This window comes from Podarcis muralis, chromosome 17 (genome assembly GCF_964188315.1).
Source record: "Podarcis muralis chromosome 17, rPodMur119.hap1.1, whole genome shotgun sequence".
Lineage (NCBI taxonomy): Eukaryota > Metazoa > Chordata > Lepidosauria > Squamata > Lacertidae > Podarcis > Podarcis muralis.
The window spans coordinates 25,375,066-25,394,361 of NC_135671.1; the positions used below are offsets into that span (position 1 = coordinate 25,375,066).

General features: G+C 43.2%; 1 protein-coding gene across 2 annotated transcripts in view; it reads right to left on the reverse strand.

Moving 5' to 3' along the window:
- Positions 1-13,430, reverse strand: part of TTC39B (tetratricopeptide repeat domain 39B) — a 56,160-nt gene extending 42,730 nt beyond the window's left edge. For both annotated transcript variants that reach the window (XM_028712210.2, XM_028712209.2), the window contains exon 1: positions 13,101-13,430. In XM_028712210.2, coding sequence (XP_028568043.2) covers positions 13,101-13,150 — 50 coding nt within the window. In that variant the 5' untranslated portion in view covers positions 13,151-13,430. The remainder of the gene's footprint in view (positions 1-13,100) is intronic.
- Between the last annotated feature and the right edge of the window lie 5,866 nt (positions 13,431-19,296).

The window sequence follows — 19,296 nt, forward strand, 5'->3', positions numbered from 1 at the left end:
TCTAAAGAGAAGGCAGTTCTATCTTCTGATCTCACTGTTCAGCACTACAGTACTGAGATTAGGAAATAAAGCTGTGGGGGCTGGTGGGTCTCTTCCTGTAGCTTGTGGGGTCATATCTGGTCCACAGGTTAGCCACCCCCACTGTAGACATAGACAACACTCAAATCCAAGGTACATTTCTGCATTTAGACCAGGGGTGGGGAAACTGTGATCCTTCTGATTTGTTGGTTTCCAATTCCCTCCACTCCTGCCCGGCATGGTCAGCAATGTTGGGAGTTGTGGTCAAGCAACATCTGGATAGCCACCTATTCCACACCCCCGATCTAAAGACTGTTGCCATCTTCATGAGAAGAGCATATGGGTCTTCAGTGCTTATGAATTACTGTATGCCTTCTTTGAGTGAACTTTGTTCCACTACGGAGATACTAGAAGCAAATCCTTTTGCATTGAGTGCTCCCTTGTGGTCAACCTTTTTACTTCTCCCGCAGAGGACTGTGGCACAAGCAACCTGTTGTAAAATTAAATAGTGAAATTCATGCCAACCCAGAAGTAAAGCCCATTGAGTCCAATGGGACTTACTCTGATGTAAGCGTGCATAGGATGGCAGCCTAAGGCACTTAGACTTTCAACGCTGTAACTCCATGTGTTTATGCAACAATTGCCCAAATGTTGCCTGGTTGAAGCAGCCCTTTGCAGCACTCACACGACAATTTTTAATACTTCCCCATTCCTTTCATCACATTCAACAGAGCCCATCCATCTTCACTGCTGTGTGGAAACAAATTGTGCAAACGTCAAACGTTAGTATCAGTAAGAATCATTAGTCACCAATGGTATCTTCTAACTTTTAACAGAGTTTAAAGGTTGAACATGTACTACCTACTCCAGCTTTCATGTTTCTATGTAGCGGTTGGTGTTGTTTTTAAGGGCTTTTTCTTCTTCTTTGGCGATCACTCGTAGCCGAGTAAGATTGTCTTCCAAAAACACGGTTTTAACATTGAGTCCGTAAGTGACTGTGGAGGCCAATTCTGGATCCACATGTCCTTCCACAGTGGGGACATTGGTTTCTGGGCAGGAGTTGATCATGGTGTGGATTTGCCAAGCGTGCCTTCCGCTTAGCATGTTTCTCCCTTGCGTCCTGTGTTCAAGCATCTTCAAAGCCCATGACACCTTTGGTAAAGGCTGTTCTCCAATTGGAGCGCTTGCAGGCAAGTGTTTCCCAATTGTTGGTGTGTAAACTACATTTTTTAAAAAAACTGCCTTGAGAGAGTCTTTAAACCTCTTTTCTTGACTTTTGTTTAAAGGCAGTACCAGCAAGACTACCTTGGAATGGTTTAGTCAAATTATTATTAGTTTAGGTGAATAAGAACAATCCCAGGCAATTCAGAGAGAAATGTCCAGATTTTTAGCCACTGATGTGCCATCAGTGACCCAACCCAATAATGCATTATCAGAAAAAGGACTAGAAAAAAATTATGACCTTTGTGGACTTACAGTGCAATCCTTAACATGTCTACTCAGAAGTAAGCTCTACTGAACTCAGTGTGGCTTATTCCCAGGTAAGTGGGGTTAGGACTGCAATCTTACCTTCTGAGTCCCATTGATTTTGAGCAGGATGAATTCAGGCATGTGTTTGACTCTAATGAGATTTAGAAACTGGATTGAATTCTGATGGATTAAATTCTTTGCTTTTTTTTTTAAAGGATGGTCACAGTGAAAATCGACTTAAGAGTTTTTCAGATTAATATACTGTATATAATTTTTGCTTAAAATCATTGTTTTCAAAACATTAGCCTGAATTTTAAATTCAGAGTCTTAGAATATAGTCCATTTACTATCCAATTATTTTGTTATAGTGGTCTGGACATTTCAAGTGGAAGACAATCTGTATGAAGAGCATATGCAACTGTAAAAATCCAGTTAAACCTACCTGCCTGTGTGCCACTAATTGACACTTAACACTAAAGTAGCTGGCACTAGTAAGCTCTTCTGCTAAGCTCAAAAGTCTCTCTAAAACCTTGAGGGAAGGGATGGTTACAGCTCAATGTCTGTGTCTTTTAATGTAATTTGGATTAAAGCACTATATCTGGACACAGCTTTGATTTTGTCAAGAAACAGCAAAGAATAGCCAGCTGATTTTGGCACAGATTCAGTGTGGTCAGTCTGAGAGTGCAGAGAAACAGCAGAAGTTCATTTGTCTTCGCATGTTTTACTTTAGCTCACTGCCTATTTATACACGTCATCTGCTTCCAGCTCTAGCCACATTTTCCTTTAGCTGTTATGACAACAAGACTTGTCTTCTACCCTCCAGTAGTAAAAAATCTCTAAATAGATTTATGGTTGCATTGGAAGATGACGACCACAAATTTATGCTATACATTTGCTGAACTGAGAGCTGGGCAAAAAAACAGGCTCATGTGTGCCCCCCCCCCAGTCTTTATGCAGAGAATGAGCAGAGAGGAGCAGGAAAGTTAGAGAGGAACCAAAGTCAGACCACCTCAATCCAAGTACATCAAATGGCCAGACTGAAGATTGATGTGGAATACATGCAACCCACCATCTGCACGTGTTCAAGCCACATGTGACCACTGACACATGCACCATTTTTGGCCCCAGAAGCAGGCGGGTGCGGAACGGCGTGGGCTTAGACATATCCCACCAATGTGTGCGGTGCCTCGGAATGCAACCCCCACGTAAATGGGGAGTTGGCTCTATTTAATGGACAACTTTGGTCAGTTCTGTACTGTAGTAGGGCAGCCTTTCCCAATCTGTTACCCTCCAGATGATTTGGGCAATTCCTATCAGCCCCAGCCAGCCTGTTATATATAAAAAAGAAAATATAGATGGCAGCAGGGAAGCTTTCCTGTCTTGAAATATATGAAATCTGGAACCAAGCCACAGGGGGTACTACAGATTTTGGGGTGTTTTCAGTGTAGACACTGCAGGTCGGTTATGCAAAAAGCTTTTTTTCTATTCCAAACATGCAATGTTTAGTCAAGGCAATGATTATTCATTGACATTACAGAAGTTAAATATTACTAAGGGGCTTTCTTGCCACTGTGTTTGGTTTGCATGAGAACTATTCCATCTGATCCTTTCTGAGCTGGGTAGCAGACAACTTTCATGGCGATATGCAAAAATATCCTCTGGGTGCTTGTTTGCATAGAGGAGAGAATGAACGACTTTTTGGAGACCATGAAATACTGCATAGCTTGTTTTTGCTCCTCTCCTTCCACTACACTGTATTGCATGTTGCAAAAAAACAACACCAAAAAAAAAAACCCTCATGTTGGCTTATCAGCATCTTTCCTTCCTGTCTTCCCTTGGATCTCCATAGGCCATGCTGCTCTAGAAGCATGTTCATATGAGCCTTTGTGCTTGACTGCAAGGCCACTTCCGCCTTAAGGAGGAGGTGGTGTTGCAGGCTCTCATGACCCCTCCACGCGCATGCGCAGGGGGTGGGTGGACAGCCCTGCGCGACTGGGGGATTCCTGGCTGTGTCACTGGCCAGGCCGACCAATCTGGTTGGTCTGGGGGTGTGGCCTGCCCAATAAAGGCAGGACGCAGCTGGGAGATCTCTCTCTTTCAGGCTTCCAGCTGCTTCGGTTTTCCCACCCTCCTGCCCTTTAAGGTTTTCATCTCTTTTGACCTTGCTATGGACTTCGGTTGGTCACCGTTGAGGGGCCTGGTAGGAATTTTTCCACTTGGCAAATTGGCACCAGCCACTTGGTTTTCGCCTTCCTCGTAGCAAATTGTCACAACTTTTTAAGGTTTGGTGGTTAGGCATTGGAATATTTCTGGAGAAGAGAAGAGAGGAGGTAGCGCCATCACCTGCCCCATATATTGAAGGGTATCCCGTTAAAGGATTCCAGGGGGCGTGGCCCTGTCCGAAGCCTGGGGAGGTGAGGGCCTAAGGCACGACCCCTAGCTGTGACCCCGGGAGAGTTCCTAGTTGATGTGCACCAGCAGGACTCCCCCTACTGGTGGTTAACCCTTTCCGGACTCCCTGTAGACAGGCTGGAGTCAGATATAGTCAGTTAGATCCAATGCCTAAGCCAATACTGCTTATCATCTGTAACCAATAAAGTTGTGGCCTTTTTTAGCCTATTAACCTTAAATATTTGAGTCATGTCTTTATTCAACCAAGTGGGGGGGGGGTGGGTCAGGACTTGCCACGCAATGTAGCTACCTCACTCCAAAAGGGGGACTGCCGAGAAATTGTAACAGATGGATAAAAAATAACAGAGTGAGGTTCATGGGTCTTCCCCCCCCCCCAAAAAAAACCCCACGATTTTTAAATATATAAATCCAACCTGCTCTGCAATGTTTCGATCTAGCTTTTTATTTTACTAGATGCACGTGATTTCCAGCTTCACCTGGTTCACCAGCTATGGACAGGAACAACTTGGTCACTGTGCTTTGTGTTCTAATAACTTTGTGTTTGAGCTATTGCAATGTGTTCTATATGGGTCTGCTGCTGAACACAGTTCAGACGCTGCAGCTAGTACAAAATGCAGCTGTGAAAATCTTGCTACGCTTCTCATTTAGGCACTGTATAACACCAGTCCCAAAGCAGTCAGAACAATTTCATTACTTGTTTTATATACTGTACATTTCTTACCTCTTTTAGCTTTACATATTGTATAATAAATAAATAAAGGAATAAGTTGGGCTTCATCTCAATAAATAAAAAGCCCAGTGTGCTGAAGCAGTTTTGGAATTAATGTACTCATTAATGTAAGAAGAACACTGTTTCTGTAATGGAAAATCCTATATTCCACATTTTGTACATTGATGCACTTTCATGTGAAGTCAATAAGCAGTAGAAATAAGGGCAAGTTTAACAGGTTCTTAAAATAAGGTTAGTACAAAAAAGGCAGTACAAACGTCATTTTAGTTGAAACGAGGTACAGTGGTACCTTGGGTTAAGTAATGAATTCGTTCCAGAGGTCCATTCTTAACCTGAAGCACCACTTTATCTAATGGGGCCTCCCGCTGCTGCCGTGCTGCCGGAGCACGATTTCTGTTCTCATCCTGAAGCAAAGTTCTTAACCCAAGGTACTATTTCTGGGTTAGCGAAGTCTGTAACCTGAAGCATATGTAACCTAAAGTGTATGTAACCTGAAGTACCACTGTATAGAATTTGCAGCATTGGCCTAGAATCCTTCTTCTCAAGACCAGTCTAATCATGTCAACAGTGTGATCAGCACTAAAAAAAAAGCTAATGCTATTCTACACTGCATCAACAGAAGTCTAATGTCCCAATCAAGGGAAGTAATAGTAGCACTCTGTTCTGCCTTGGTCTGACCGCACCTGGAATACTGTGTCCACTTCTGGGCGCCACAGTTTAAGAAAGATATTGACAAGCTGGAATGTGTGCAGAGGAGGGCAACCAAGAAGATCAAGGGTCTGGAAGCCAAGCCTTATGAGGAATGGTTGAGGGAGTTGGGCATGTTTAGCCTAGAAAAGAGACTGAAAGGAAATATGACAGCCATCTAAAGGGTTTTCTCCCACTTTGCAAGCTAGGACTCAAACTAAAGGATTCAAGTTACAAGAAAGGAGATTCTGACTAAACATAAGGAAGAACTTTCTGACAGTAAGAGCTGTTTGACAGTGGAACGGTCTCCCTCAGGAGGTGGTGGACTGGACTCCCCTTCACTGGCGGTTTTTAAGCCACACACACAAAGCTTTATTGCGGCCCATAGACCCAAAATACAAAGTACAAGGTTTATAAGCAGAGATTAGATGGTCATCTGTCATGGATGCTTTAGTTGAGATTCCTTCATTGCGGGGGCTTAAACTAGATGACCCTTGGGGTCCCTTTGAACTCCACAATACTATGTTTCTATGAGGGTTACTCTACAATTCTGTGATTCTATGACAGTTACTTTTTAGTTTTTACTAAACCTTTGCAAAATATGAAGCTTCACACAGTTCTGACTTTTCAGAGATTGTTACTCAGAGAGCCTTAAATGACATATATTGTGTTTAAATGACACCATGTAGAACATTCTTTAGTCAAAAACAAAAGCTGGGTCCAAAAATATCCTTTAATAGCCTTCAACAGAGGCCAGCAGGCAGTACATATTAACCAAGGCAGAACTACACAAGTTCTCTGTGGCTTCCAATTATTTTATATCAAGCTGCTCAGTTACACCACAAGAGAATCCCCTAGTGGCCAATTATTACCACATGAAACCTCCCTTACAACACTGGCATAGTACACATTGGCATAATAAACTGCAATGTGCTGGCTGACATTTTCAAAATACATTCTTGGAGCATCAAAATATTTTTTGTACTTCCTTCTAGAAAAGAAAGAACTATTACATTAAGAGAAGTGTTAGAATAAGGGACATAAAGCAGGGATGACCAGGTTAAATTCTCCCTCACCAATAAAGCTTATTGGGATAATACTATGTAATCACCTTGAGCTACTTTAAGGGAGAGCAGGATAAAATTATATAGTTTTCCAAAACTGGTGTTCCTTGCTATTTGAGTTATCACTTTGAAATGGAAGTTGCAGAATGCACAAAAAGTGTACATTTCCTATAAAAGAGACACACCCGGATGGCTGTATATTCAGTTGCACAGATATATTCAGCCACATGGAGAATGGGCCCTACACGTGTAGAAGGGGAATCCAGGATTTTCTTTTGCATGGTGGAGCCCTTCATGCACAGGGCCTGTTTTCTTTGAGGTTGAAGATGGAGTTGCCAGCTGATGGTTGAATGGTACATCAGTGCCAAAGGGGTATGGCCAGCTGTCTTGAGTCCATTTCTCACTTCAGTGCATAGGGATGTTTGCTAGAGCACTTTTATACAGCTGCATAATTTCAGGATTTATGCTAATTATAGACTCCACGAGTTATGAAATCTGAATAAAACCAACCCTTTGGCAGTTTAAGACATATGAATGAAAACCTTTCTTTATGATCTACAGTCACCCGGCATATTTTATCTGGGTGGTTTACCAAAATTAGCAAAATAAAACAACATTAAGAATATAAAATAAGAGCAGCATAAAAGATGGTTCTTTTAGCAGATTTACTATATATTTTAGAAAGGAGGGAAGGAGTCCTATGCTTGCCATTAAACCATCATATTTTAACTGGAGTATGGTAGCAAAACTGGTCTTGAACTTTATTCTGCAAGTAGAATTACTTCCATTTCAAAGTAATTTATGCAGCTCAAGCACATCTTGTTTCCCAATTTCAGGCATTAAAATCAACCAAGAAACTCTAAACCAAGCTACAGCAAAGCATGAATGCGTGTGTGGGTACTCCCAGCAAAGATCACAACCTCTTCAGTCCTCCCCCAGTCTTCCTGCTGCAATGTGACTCTGAGCTAAGCCATGGTTTGGCTTAGTGTTGTGTGCAAACTGGGTTAACGGTAAGCAGAAAGTAGAAAGTGTTCATGCTAACATTAGATCAGTCTACTTGTCTTTCATTAAAAATTCACTTTAGGAGAGAAAGACAAATCACGGAGTACTGTGCATAAATGACTCCTCTTCCTTTCTAAAGCTCAGGATACTCTCCTCAGCCTTGTCATCATTTTGCCTTTGACACCATTTCCAAGAACCTTATGAAAACCTGCCTTTTTACTTTTCCAGTTCCATCCGCTTTTGTTCTCCAGTTACTTCATTTTGAAAGGATCTTGTGTACTTCAACCTTTACTCCAACGGAGAGACATCTTTAGAGCTGTTCTCTCATACATTTTTTCCTCTGAAGTTCTTATTCACATGTAGAGCATCAGATCCAAGTCATTATGCAAAGAGATGCTATGTCTGCCTCCCATCTCTTGAGCCTTCTCTTTAATCCAGACAGTTTTATGACCATCTAGCTTAAATTCAACTTCAACTTGTCCAAGCACCAGGAACTGCCTTGGAAATGTATTGTGAGCAAATAGGAGAAGATTGACATATTTATGTTCACATAGTGTCTGTGATAATAAGACATGAGTCCAGGATTCATGGACATGAGCATTTCCCCTGCTTGGTGGCAGCAGCTTGTTAATTGTAACAGGGGAAAATGAAGTTTAAAGACAGATTACACAAGGTGTCTTTTTAAACTTCAAAGGGGCAGTTTCCTCAAATGACCTTGGCACTATTGATTGTGTCTTCCATGATATTTAATTTGTAGGAAATAGTTCATAGCAGGCAAGTCAACTTGGTATTGGACAAATAGATGCATTGCACAAGGGTAAAAGGCTATTTTAATTTGCTTTCTAATTTGACTTGAAGATATGTAATGCTTCCATCAAGAGACTTCAGTTTTCTTAAAGATGGAGGAATCTTTATGTTGTCCCCTGGACACCAATTGCATGTCACAAACATATACTCCTTAGTATTATGCTCAACAGACATAATCAACACTGTATTATATATTGTAGTAATGCAACGTAGGCATTTATTGTTCTCTTTGATAGCCCCTTCCTACTTTTTATTTTTAAATAGCCAAGGCTTTATTACATGTATTTCCTAAAAAGCAAAACGTATTTTTAACTACATTTTATATGAAAATGCATGTAGCAGAGCCTAGATTAAAAATAATGATAAGAGGAACAGACGAGAAGGGGAAAGAGGGGTGGTGGTTAACACTCTCCCTAGCCATGACATTTTTCTCTGCTCAAAGTGTCTCCCCATGGCTGCCTTTTCTTCCCGCTAGGTTCACACACTATTCTTGCATAAGCCTTGTAATAATTACCAAAGGATCCAGTGTCGCCTGCACTGCTCAATGTGTTGTGCAAGTTGATATATGTTATCTCCGTGAGAAACAGAAGTGAATAAAAATTGTGTAAGTTAGCCTCAGGGTTAGGTTAACATTCAGGACCTAGAAATGTTCATGGCACCATTTTATCCAAAAGGTCCAGAAGTCAAAATAAGTTTAATTTAGGCAACTGCATCCTGTATACTTCATTTTAGTGATACTTTTGTCAATTCTCACATTAATTAACTCTTAGATTGGGGGGGGGGGGAGTACTTCAAAGACTCAAGTTCCCCCCCCCTCTCTCTCTCACACACACACACAAAATAATATGTTTCAATAACCAATCCTTACATCTTTCAATTTCTCCAGTCAAAAGCGTTCTTAGAAAAAAGAAGGAACTGCAGCCTACTTTCTACCTGCTTCACCATTAAAGCCAAGAGGCAAATAAGACATTATGGAATCACAATTGAGTGCATGGCCATGAATCAGCCTCATGCATGCCTACATAAGCAGACTCCTCCCAGAAACCTGCAATTATACTTGGAACTCTTCAATTAACCATAGTTTCTCATTATATCTGAACCAAAAAACAATAGTTACCAGCTTCGGAACAATTTGGGAATTCTGCCTTGTTTTTAACTCGATAGGAGTAGTTAATAATAATAATAAATTTTATTTATATCCCGCCCTCCCCAACCGAAGCCGGGCTCAGGGCGGCTAACAACAATAAAACAGTACAAAAGTACAGTATAAACAACACTCTAAAATCATTCATTATAACATTAATTAATTCAAGCCACTGGCAACCATTGGGCCAGAGCTCCGTGAAGATTGCCGAGGGAGGGAGTCAGGCTGTGCCCTGACCAAAGGCCTGGTGGAACAGCTCTGTCTTGCAGGCCCTGCGGAAAGATGTCAAGTCCCGCAGGGCCCTGGTCTCTTGTGACAGAGTGTTCCACCAGATCAGAGCCACAGCCGAAAAAGCCCTGCAGCACCACCACAAAGGCTGCTTAGGCTCTAGTTGAGGCCAGCCTAACTTCTCTGTGGCCTGGGACCTTCAAGATGTTTTTATTTGAAGACCGTAAGTTTCTCTGTGGGGCATACCAGGAGAGGCCTTGGTTTGGAACCACTGAACTTTTAAAGTATGGCTAACTGAACACTTCCTGGCTTACTGCAAGAAAGAAAGGAGCATCACAATGGCAAAAGACAGTAACAAGCCTATCTCATTTCATTCAACTGAGATAAGATATTCCGTACTTTTCTGTGTATAAGACTAGGAAGATATGCGGAAAGGCAAGTTGCTGAACTTTCACTCCCTGGATAGCTTGACAAACTTACAAGAGACCTGAAGGGGAAGCTTGACATAGAATAGAATCCCAGAGAAAATGGTAAATTAGGGGGAAAGTTAAAACAAAACAAAACACCACAGTATGGTTAACTTCACAAAGTGAAAAATATGTGTTGCAAAGATTTAGAAGGAAAAGACAATTTACTGAAGCTTTCTGGACAGTATCCAAAAGACCCTGTTTTTAAAATAATCAATACTCCTGTTGTTACTTTTCTTTTCATATTCCTAAATGATCTACTAGTACTATTAAAGGGACATGGGTGGCGCTGTGGTCTAAACCACTGAGCCTCTTGGGCTTGCCGATTGGAAGGTTGGTGGTTCGAATCCACATGATGGGGTGAGCTCCCATTGCTCTGTCCCAGCTTCTGCCAACCTACAAGTTTGAAGCACACCAGTACGAGTAGATAAATAGGCACTGAGGTGATGGAAAGATGAACAGCGTTTCTATGCACTTTGGCATTCATCACCGTGTCCCATTGCGCCAGAAGTGGTTTAGTCATGCTGGCCACATGACCCGGAAAGCTGTTTTCAGACAAACTCTGGCTCCCTTGGCCTGAATCGAAATGACTGCCTCACCCCACAGTCACACTGGACTTAACCATCCAGGGGTCCTTTACCTTTACTTTTTACTTAGTGTTATTATATGTCCCAATATTTAAAAGATTCATTGAAGCAAAGAAATTTATGTGATGAGATAGCCCTAAAAAGCAGTCAGAACAGTTATAATAGCCGTCCTCATTCAATAAAATGGCTAGGATATAGTAGAATTGGCATATCAAGCAATTCGCCAAGTGAAAAGGAAGCCTGCAGCACCACCACAAAGGCTGCTTAGGCATGACTGCTGAGTCACCTTTCTTCCCCTGATAAAGTCTTGACAAAAATATAGATAAATACCAATGTTGTACCTATGCTGGGCAAGGCACAGTTTACAAGCAGGCCAGGATCTCATGCACAAGTGTTGCTGCTATGCATGACCCATGATAAGAACCATCTCCTTCATCAAACCCCCAGTACCAACTTCAGGTTGTACATAGTGCCATTAATTACATTTTTACAGGTTAAAACTAATAAAAAGCTCAGACAAAACACACAGAAATCCAGCTATAATATAAAAGTAAACTAAAATTCATCTCTGATTGCTCCTATTCAGGATAGATGCCTACTATATCTGGTTCCATATTTTTCATATTGCATCATTTGTCCACTTGCTCATCTGGATTGTTTTACTAAACTCTCTTTTGAATTATGCAAGCACCTCTAGCATGAGGCATTCTATTTCCTCTTGCTCTTTACAGCACAGTATCTGGGTGACAGGGGTCATATGTAGGTGGTTTATTATTACAGAGTGTCAAATTTCAATGGTACGAGCACTGACTTCCTAAATGACCTAAAATATTGCAGTCATGGTTCCCATAAGGAAATAAAATGTACAATGGAAAAGGGCCACTCTAGACTACTTTCAAAAACATAAAAGAAACACCATGACTTCAGCTTAAAACAGCTGCAGGAATCATATATAGTAACGACTTAACATGAGGCTGCTAGAGATATTCTATTTGATCTACGTTTGGGGTCTTCCCAGATAAGGGGCATTCTGACAGCTACAAACATATCAGGTTAGAAGAGACTGTGGGAGTCATTGTGGTTAAAGTGTTGAACCAGGACCTGGGTTCAAATCCTCATTTAGCCAGTCACAGTCTCTCAGTCACTGATTTGTTGGGAAGATAAAAATCAGGAGGGAGAAAACATGCATGCTACCGTTAACCCCTTGGAAGTAAGGTGGGATATATGTGTAATGGTAAATATAATAAAAAGAGACGAGGATACTTGGGCATGATGTCTGCAAGCTTTGTACCATGAACTGCTATCACTTATTTGGAGGCTGCAGCTCTGGAATTCTTTTCTGAGCTTCAAAGCAATTCCTGAACAGATGAATTCAGGGGACAGCTGCCCTGGGCCAAATCAAATGAATAAATAAAAATACTTAACTAAAAGTAGAATATCTTGACAGGGGTTTTTTTTCCTGAGCACTTGGGCTCAAAAGAAAATAAAACAACTGTGGCCGAGACGTTTCATTTTGAATCTGCTAAGACAGAGCCAGACAGAGGGTGATGACAGGTGGGTGTCCTGCCCGTGACACACACACACTCAACGTAAATCCTGGCTACACCCCTAGACGAATTATGATAATGACACAAAGGGTGTTGTACACCTAATAAATAACGAAAGCACCTCAAGGGATAATGAGAGCTCACTTCTGAATGATTCTACGTAATTTTGCAACACAGCATCGTTGCTGACCATCACATTAAAAAAAAAGATGCAAGAGTTCTGTTTTGGCTTTTTATTCCTCCCCCCCCCCCAATCCTTTCGGGCGGGATTTGAATTTACCATTATTGAACTTACCATTCGATATTTATGGGATCACATCGGGGCTGGATTTCAGTGTGATGAGGCCCTAAGCAACTGAAGGTAATGGGGCCCTTTATATGCCCAGCTGTCCTTTGTCAACAACAAATTGTCGCTGTTTTTTTTAATGTTGAATATATGCTATATGCTAATTTATGGACCTCATAGGTATCTAAAGCCATTTTCACATAACAAATATGAACCTACAACACAAAACACTGTTGCTGTATGTAGGCTTTATTTTATTTGTTTTTATCTTATATTTTGGAAATGTACATCCAGGGTTTTTATTTATTTATTTATTTTTGGGTCTCCAAGAGAGTGGGGCCCGAAGCTCTAGCTTGTTTAGCTTTTACGTAAATCCAACACAGCAGCACCTGTTGGTCGCCAGGAGGCGAGAAAGTGAGAGGAGGAGAAAACCTTCTCTCCCCCCCCACCTCCATCTCCATCCTTTCCCCCGCACCGACCTTTCGACCCATATCGGAAACTCGACGAACAACCCGACGCGCCTTGTCCATCCATCACCTACGGAAGGGATTCACGCGTTCGGCACTGGCGTAACGGCATTCACACGTTCACGCGTGTGTGACACGGAACTCTCGCCCCCCTCTCCCCCTCCCCCCGCGCCCACGGCGTTACCTCTTCGCCTCCTCCTCCTCCTCCTCCTGCGCTCGTCCCTTCGGTTCCATTTCTGACACTCGCCATATTCCCCGCGGGGCCGGGCTCGTCTCGTGTGAAGGGCGGTGAGGCTCTCTCTCTCTCGGGTCAGGATGTGAGGGGATCCAGGAGCGCCGTGGCAGCAAGACCCTCCCTCAGCCCTTCGCTTCCAGCTTAGAGTCCGTCAGGTCGGTTGGCGGCGGCGGCTCTTCTCTGACTGAATCCACCTCAGGCGGCTGTTTGCCGGCGCCCTCCTACCCGCCCGGCTCGCGCCCGCTCCTCATCTGCATATCACGCCCCGCCCTCTGCATTTAAAAGTCACACACGCAAAAAGTGGGGGCAGTCGACGTTCTACACACACACACACACACACCGAGCTCCGCCTCGTGTCGACTCCGCCCACTGTATTTGCATGACGAGCAGGACTGACCTATGGAAGCGCCCGCTCGTCCGCCTGCATTTCACGCCCCGCCCACCGTGCATTTTTTTTTTTTTAAAGGAAGCGCTTAGTCTTCCTTCTGCCGGCAGCCAGCGTTCTGTTTCTACACACACTCACACATCCCGACTCCACCCACTGTATTTGCATGACGGGCAGGCCCGACCTATAGAAACGGCCCCCGCGCTCGTTATCTACATATCACGCCCCGCCCACCGTGCCCTTTAAAAAAAGAAGAAGGGAAAGCGCGTCGTGGGCTTCCTGCCAGCATCCGAGTTCGACTCTTCCGCCCATGTCGACTCCGCCCACTTCATTTGCATGACGAGCAGGACAGGCCTGTAGAATTGCTCTGCCATTGCTTCCTATAGGCGCGCGGCGCAGTTTGCGTATTCCTTTGGTGGCAGCCTCCTAATGATCTTAATTTGCGTCAATGTAGGAGTGTGCCTGTTTGTGAAAATATATACAAAATATATATGTTAAGATTACAGTGCAACTCTTAATGGTCTCCGGAATGCCATACAAGAGACCCAATATTTACAAGAGAGAACACCGAATATCAAAAATGCTAATTTCCAATTTAGAGGAAGAACTGTGTGGTTTGAAATATTGCACTTGGGATTTTTAAATGTTAGCTGTCCTGGATAGATCCCCCCCTGCTTCTGCTCTTTATGTCCTTCAAAGTTCAAACTGATGCCAGAGCAGAACCTCTCGGGCTGTGTGGAAATCTTGGGTCTTTAGAAAAGGGATCTTCATTAAGGTTCCCTCCTCGGCCTTCCTTGCCTTGTTACAAGCTGCACCAGACTCTCACCAGCATTCGAAACACCCCTTGCTCTGGGCGCATTTTGCAACAGGGAATTTCATTAGCACGAGCAGTTCCTGAGCTCTGGGCGCAGTACTGCGCCTAAGATTTCAGATTAAAGCTGCAGAGTGGAAGGAAAGGAGGACCTTTTTCTGCCTTCCCACATCCAGCTACTCTCTGGAGACCCTCTTAAGAATATTAGGGGGGTGGGCAGGGGAAGAACTAGACCATGGGTAGGCAAACTAAGGACCGGGGGCCGGATCCAGCCCAATTGCCTTCTAAATCCAGCCTGCAAACTGAATCAGCGTGTTTTATGAGTAGATTGTGCCCTGCCCTTTTATTTAAAATGCATCTCTGGGTTATTGGTGGGGCATACAAATTCATTCATTTTTTATTTATTTTTTCAAAATATAGTCCAGCCCCCCACAAGGTCTGAGGGACAGTGGACCGGCCCCCTGCTGAAAAAGTTTGCTGACCCCTGGCCTAGACTGCGTGAAAAACGAACATAATATTTTAGCTGCAGTTCATTCATTTTCAGCTTTGTATTCTTGATATATATATACAGTCATACCTCGGGTTGAATACGCTTCGAGTTGAGCGCATTCGAGTTGAGCTCTGCTGCAACCCGGAAGTAGCGGAGCGCATGCGCACACGCTCAAAATGACGTCACGCGCATGCGTAGAAGCGGCGAAAAGCGACACGCGCGTGCGCAGACCTGCCATCGCTTCTAGATGCAAACGGGGCTCCGGAACTGATCCCATTCGTATCTAGAGGTACCACTGTATATAAAAAGTGCGCCTAGACATTCCATTGTTGCACCCATAACCTAGGTTTAAGTTGCCATTTAGCTCCTAGCTTTCATATCTCGGTTTCCATCACTCACATAATACAGCTTGACCCCATTGGATCTGCTGCAATGAAAGAGATAGGTGTTGTGGTTGAAGTAATAAATTCATAAGATCAAGAATAAGCAGCATAGAAAAGGCAGCACAAATAAAATTCACCCTCATTCCTTGTGGGTAGAAGAGCCTTTTCCTCTCCTCTCCTCTCCTCTCCTCTCCTCTCTTCTCTTCTAGAGAATCATCTGCCACGGATGCTTTAGCTGAGATTCCTGCATTGCGGGGGTTGGACTAGATGACCCCAACTCCACAATTCTATGATTCAGGTCCAAGCTTTCATCAGCTACTTAACTCTATATTGTGCAAGGCTGATTTATCCCACGTTTTAAGCTCTTTTTACACACCCCACTGTTTCCTAATTCCCAACAGCTGAAGGAATTGTGTGTAAGATTCCCAGGCAACCTTCCCACTTCTCTTAAAAAGGACCAGGCTTGCTTAACTTCAGAACGGCAATAGTTTACTTTGCAAACTTTCAGGCTGCAATCCAACACCTGTGTTGTTTCAGGTGAGGGATGGACTCAGTAAGGAATTATGGGAAAGCTTTCTCCTATTTCTTGCCCAGTTCTCCATTCACCCACGTGTTAAAAATAAATAAAAAATATGAGCGGTGCAGTCTTCTAAGAACAGACTTCAGTATCCACGGATAGCAAAATTCTCCTGAAAAAGACCTCACCACTCCTTAAAAAGGTAAAGGGAACCCTGACCATTAGGTCCAGTCATGGCCAACTCTGGGGTTGCGGCGCTCATCTCGCTTTATTGGCCGAGGGAGCCGGCGTACAGCTTCCGGGTCATGTGGCCAGCATGACTAAGCCGCTTCTGGCAAACCAGAGCAGTGCATGGAAACACCGTTTACCTTCCCGCTGGAGCGGTACCTATTTATCTACTTGCACTTTGACATACGTTTGAACTGCTAGGTTGGCAGGAGTCACCACTCCTTACTACAATGTAATTTCATGTTCAGTTTCTGTCAATCTCACATCTTCAATTTCAACTGCAGTTGTTAGGCAGATCCAGCCTTTGTTTGCATTGTTTTTCAGTCACACTCCCTACTGATGTTTCCGGGAACCACACCCCAGATGATTGCAGCAGGCTCAAAGATGTGATGTATGCCCTACTTTTATTATGGGATATATTACCTGCGTGTTTCCATGCCTTCTAATTAGTTTCCAGCAACCGCATAACTAATTTCAGACACGGGGTATTTCCCCCCCACCCTCCGCCCAATGTTTTGACATTACCACTCAGTGCCGGATTTACGTTTAAGCTAAACAAGCTATAGTTTAGGGCCCCACTCTCTTGGCCCCCCAAAAAAATTAAAGGGGAAAAAACACCTGGATGTACATTGCCAAAATATGAGATAAAAAAACAAATAAAATAAAACCTACATACAGCAACAGTGTTTTGTGTTCTGTAGGCTCCTATGATGTAAGTCATGGTAATGTAAGTAATGCTAGCCTGCTCCCTAACATATCACTGGTTTGCTCATTTCTATATACAGTGGTACCTTGCTTCTCAAATTTAAGCTGTTCCAGAAATCCATTCCAAAAGCAAAGCGTTCCAAAACCAAGGCATGCTTTCTCATAGAAAGTAATGAAAAACGGACTAATCCGTTCCAGGCTTTTAAAAACAACCCCTAAAACAGCAATTTAACATGAATTTTACTATCTAATGAAGGCAGCAATCCGCTTAGCAAATTGGGAAATGGGGACGATGCAATGCCCAATCGCGGTGACAACATTATACAAGATGGGCAAGCCTTTACTCAGGCAAGATGTTGGAACCTGATTTTAAATCCCCCAAAATTGGTATTTACAAACTTCCCAAAATCAAAGGGCTTCCTTACAGGGAAAGATCGAAGAATGAGCTCCTTGAACATTCTGAATGATATATTGCCAGGAGCAGTAAAGCCATATGACATTACTTCTGTAGATTATTTGCATCATGATGGTTGTTCAATGAGAGCAATGATCACATTTAGAGACCAGAACCTGGCCAAGTTTATTTACAGATAAAGATATATATTCTTAAAGGCCCAGATAAAAATTCTCAGATTTTTTGAAAACAAGGCACCACCGAATCCCCTTCTGGAAGCAAAGCATGCAAACCCTAGTAAGGAGAAACAACCTCCCAAAACCTGGCCTGGTCTCCAGAAACAAGAGCCTCAAAAACTAAAAAGGAAAGATGCTCACCTGCAAGACCTGCAATTTCAAGAGAATGAAGATGAGGACCTTTTCTCCGTGGAAGAAAATACCTTAATTAGGCAATTTTGCCATTTTCCATCTCCAATACAAACTGAAATATTAGAAAGACTAGATATGCTAAGAATTAAGCTGGCTGGGAGAGATATTGTAGCAGGAACCCCCCCACCCCAATCATTCTGCTTGTACAAACTTCACACACACACACACACACTCACACACTACATATGCCACATTTCTGTTATAAATTCATAGAAAATCAACCATACATCGGATTTGCACTGTTCCATTTTTATTTTACTCCATATGACAAGAACTAACAAAGGGGGGTGACTTATTCCTGGTCAGCCATAATCCCTCCACCATCTCAGCACATCTCAGCACATCTGCAGGAGCCCTGCCCAGATGATCCCAGACAGAAGACAATCAAGGCCACAAAGAACTTGCATATGGGAGTGGATTCAACACGGACTGAAACAAAGGACAATGATCAGATCTTCCCTCTGGGGGCAGGAAACTGCAAACTCCCCTTTGTCTCCTGGAAGTGACTCATGGGGAGGGGGGAAAGGAGGAACCAGCCAGGTGACAAGACACTCAGGTTACCACCAACTCCTCCCTCAACCCCTCCTTTCTGTAATGTATGCATGATGTTTCTGGGGGTGGGCTTGACCTAGAGGAGGGGAATTTCAAAAGTTTTTATAAGACCTTGCACACTATTTTTCTGGGTCTTTCCTCTCTCCTGCAAGTGAGGGGAACACCCTGATGCATCAGTTCAATAAAGGCCAAGCCTACAGGCTGCTGTTTTGCTCCAAGTTATCCTGGTTGGTGTCTTTGTTTTGTCCAAGGGAGCCCTCGGATTTTTCCTGTAACAATATAAATAAGGAAATCAATGTGGACGCCCATAAAAAGGACCAGACCTCCTATAATTTGAACCCTATACAAGAACAAAACACAGCAGCCTGTCGGCCACGTTACCTTCAGACAATGGCTGAGATTAACCTACCTTCAATCAAGGAAGCCCAGCACATTGAAGAGAACACTACACCACCTCCAATAAGGAGAACCATCCCTAAGGTGAACTCACCAGGCTCTTGGGACAAGCTGAGGTACCTAGACGAGGCAGAATTAGGCCACAATCAGGTACCGGAAGAATACCTACGGAAAGAGATAACACACTTCAAAGGCCCGGTGACCACCAATGTCAGTATTCAACATTTAACAGCCGAAACTATAGAACACTTGGCTAGTTTGCCATGTATGGAGAGCAATGGGTCGGCTCATAAAAGAGTAATCCCTAAAAGCACCTTGGGAAATAATTGACAAAGATCAGACCTGAGGCAAACACCAGCCGGCTCCCCATCTCCGCGGAAATTCGACATCATTAGAAATAAACAGGCTCAATCCTCACTCACAAATCAAGCAAAAGCAGTTCTTTCCTTAAAAGACGCATCCAACTCATCCCAGAGCCTTAAAATTGTCTCCTGGAATGTTAACGGCTGGGCGACAAAGCAAATGGATCCTGAGGCAATAAACTTCATCTCTTCTTTTGACATTGTGTGCCTCCAAGAGACCTGGTCCCAACAAAGTATCGCTCTCCCAAATTATTGCTCCTTTAGCTCCTGTGCTCGCAAACTAACCAACAGGGGTCGCCCCCAAGTTGGCCTCGCCTGTCTTATTTCAACAAGCTTATCCCTCACTATTTGCGAGGAAATTAAATCTTCCCCTTACTTTCTCACTATAAAGATCCATCTTCCAAAGACCAAAAGCCCATGGTTGATAACTACAGTATATCTGCCCCCAGTAATTAATGATTCCGACCGCAATGAAAAGTGGTCTGAACTTTCGT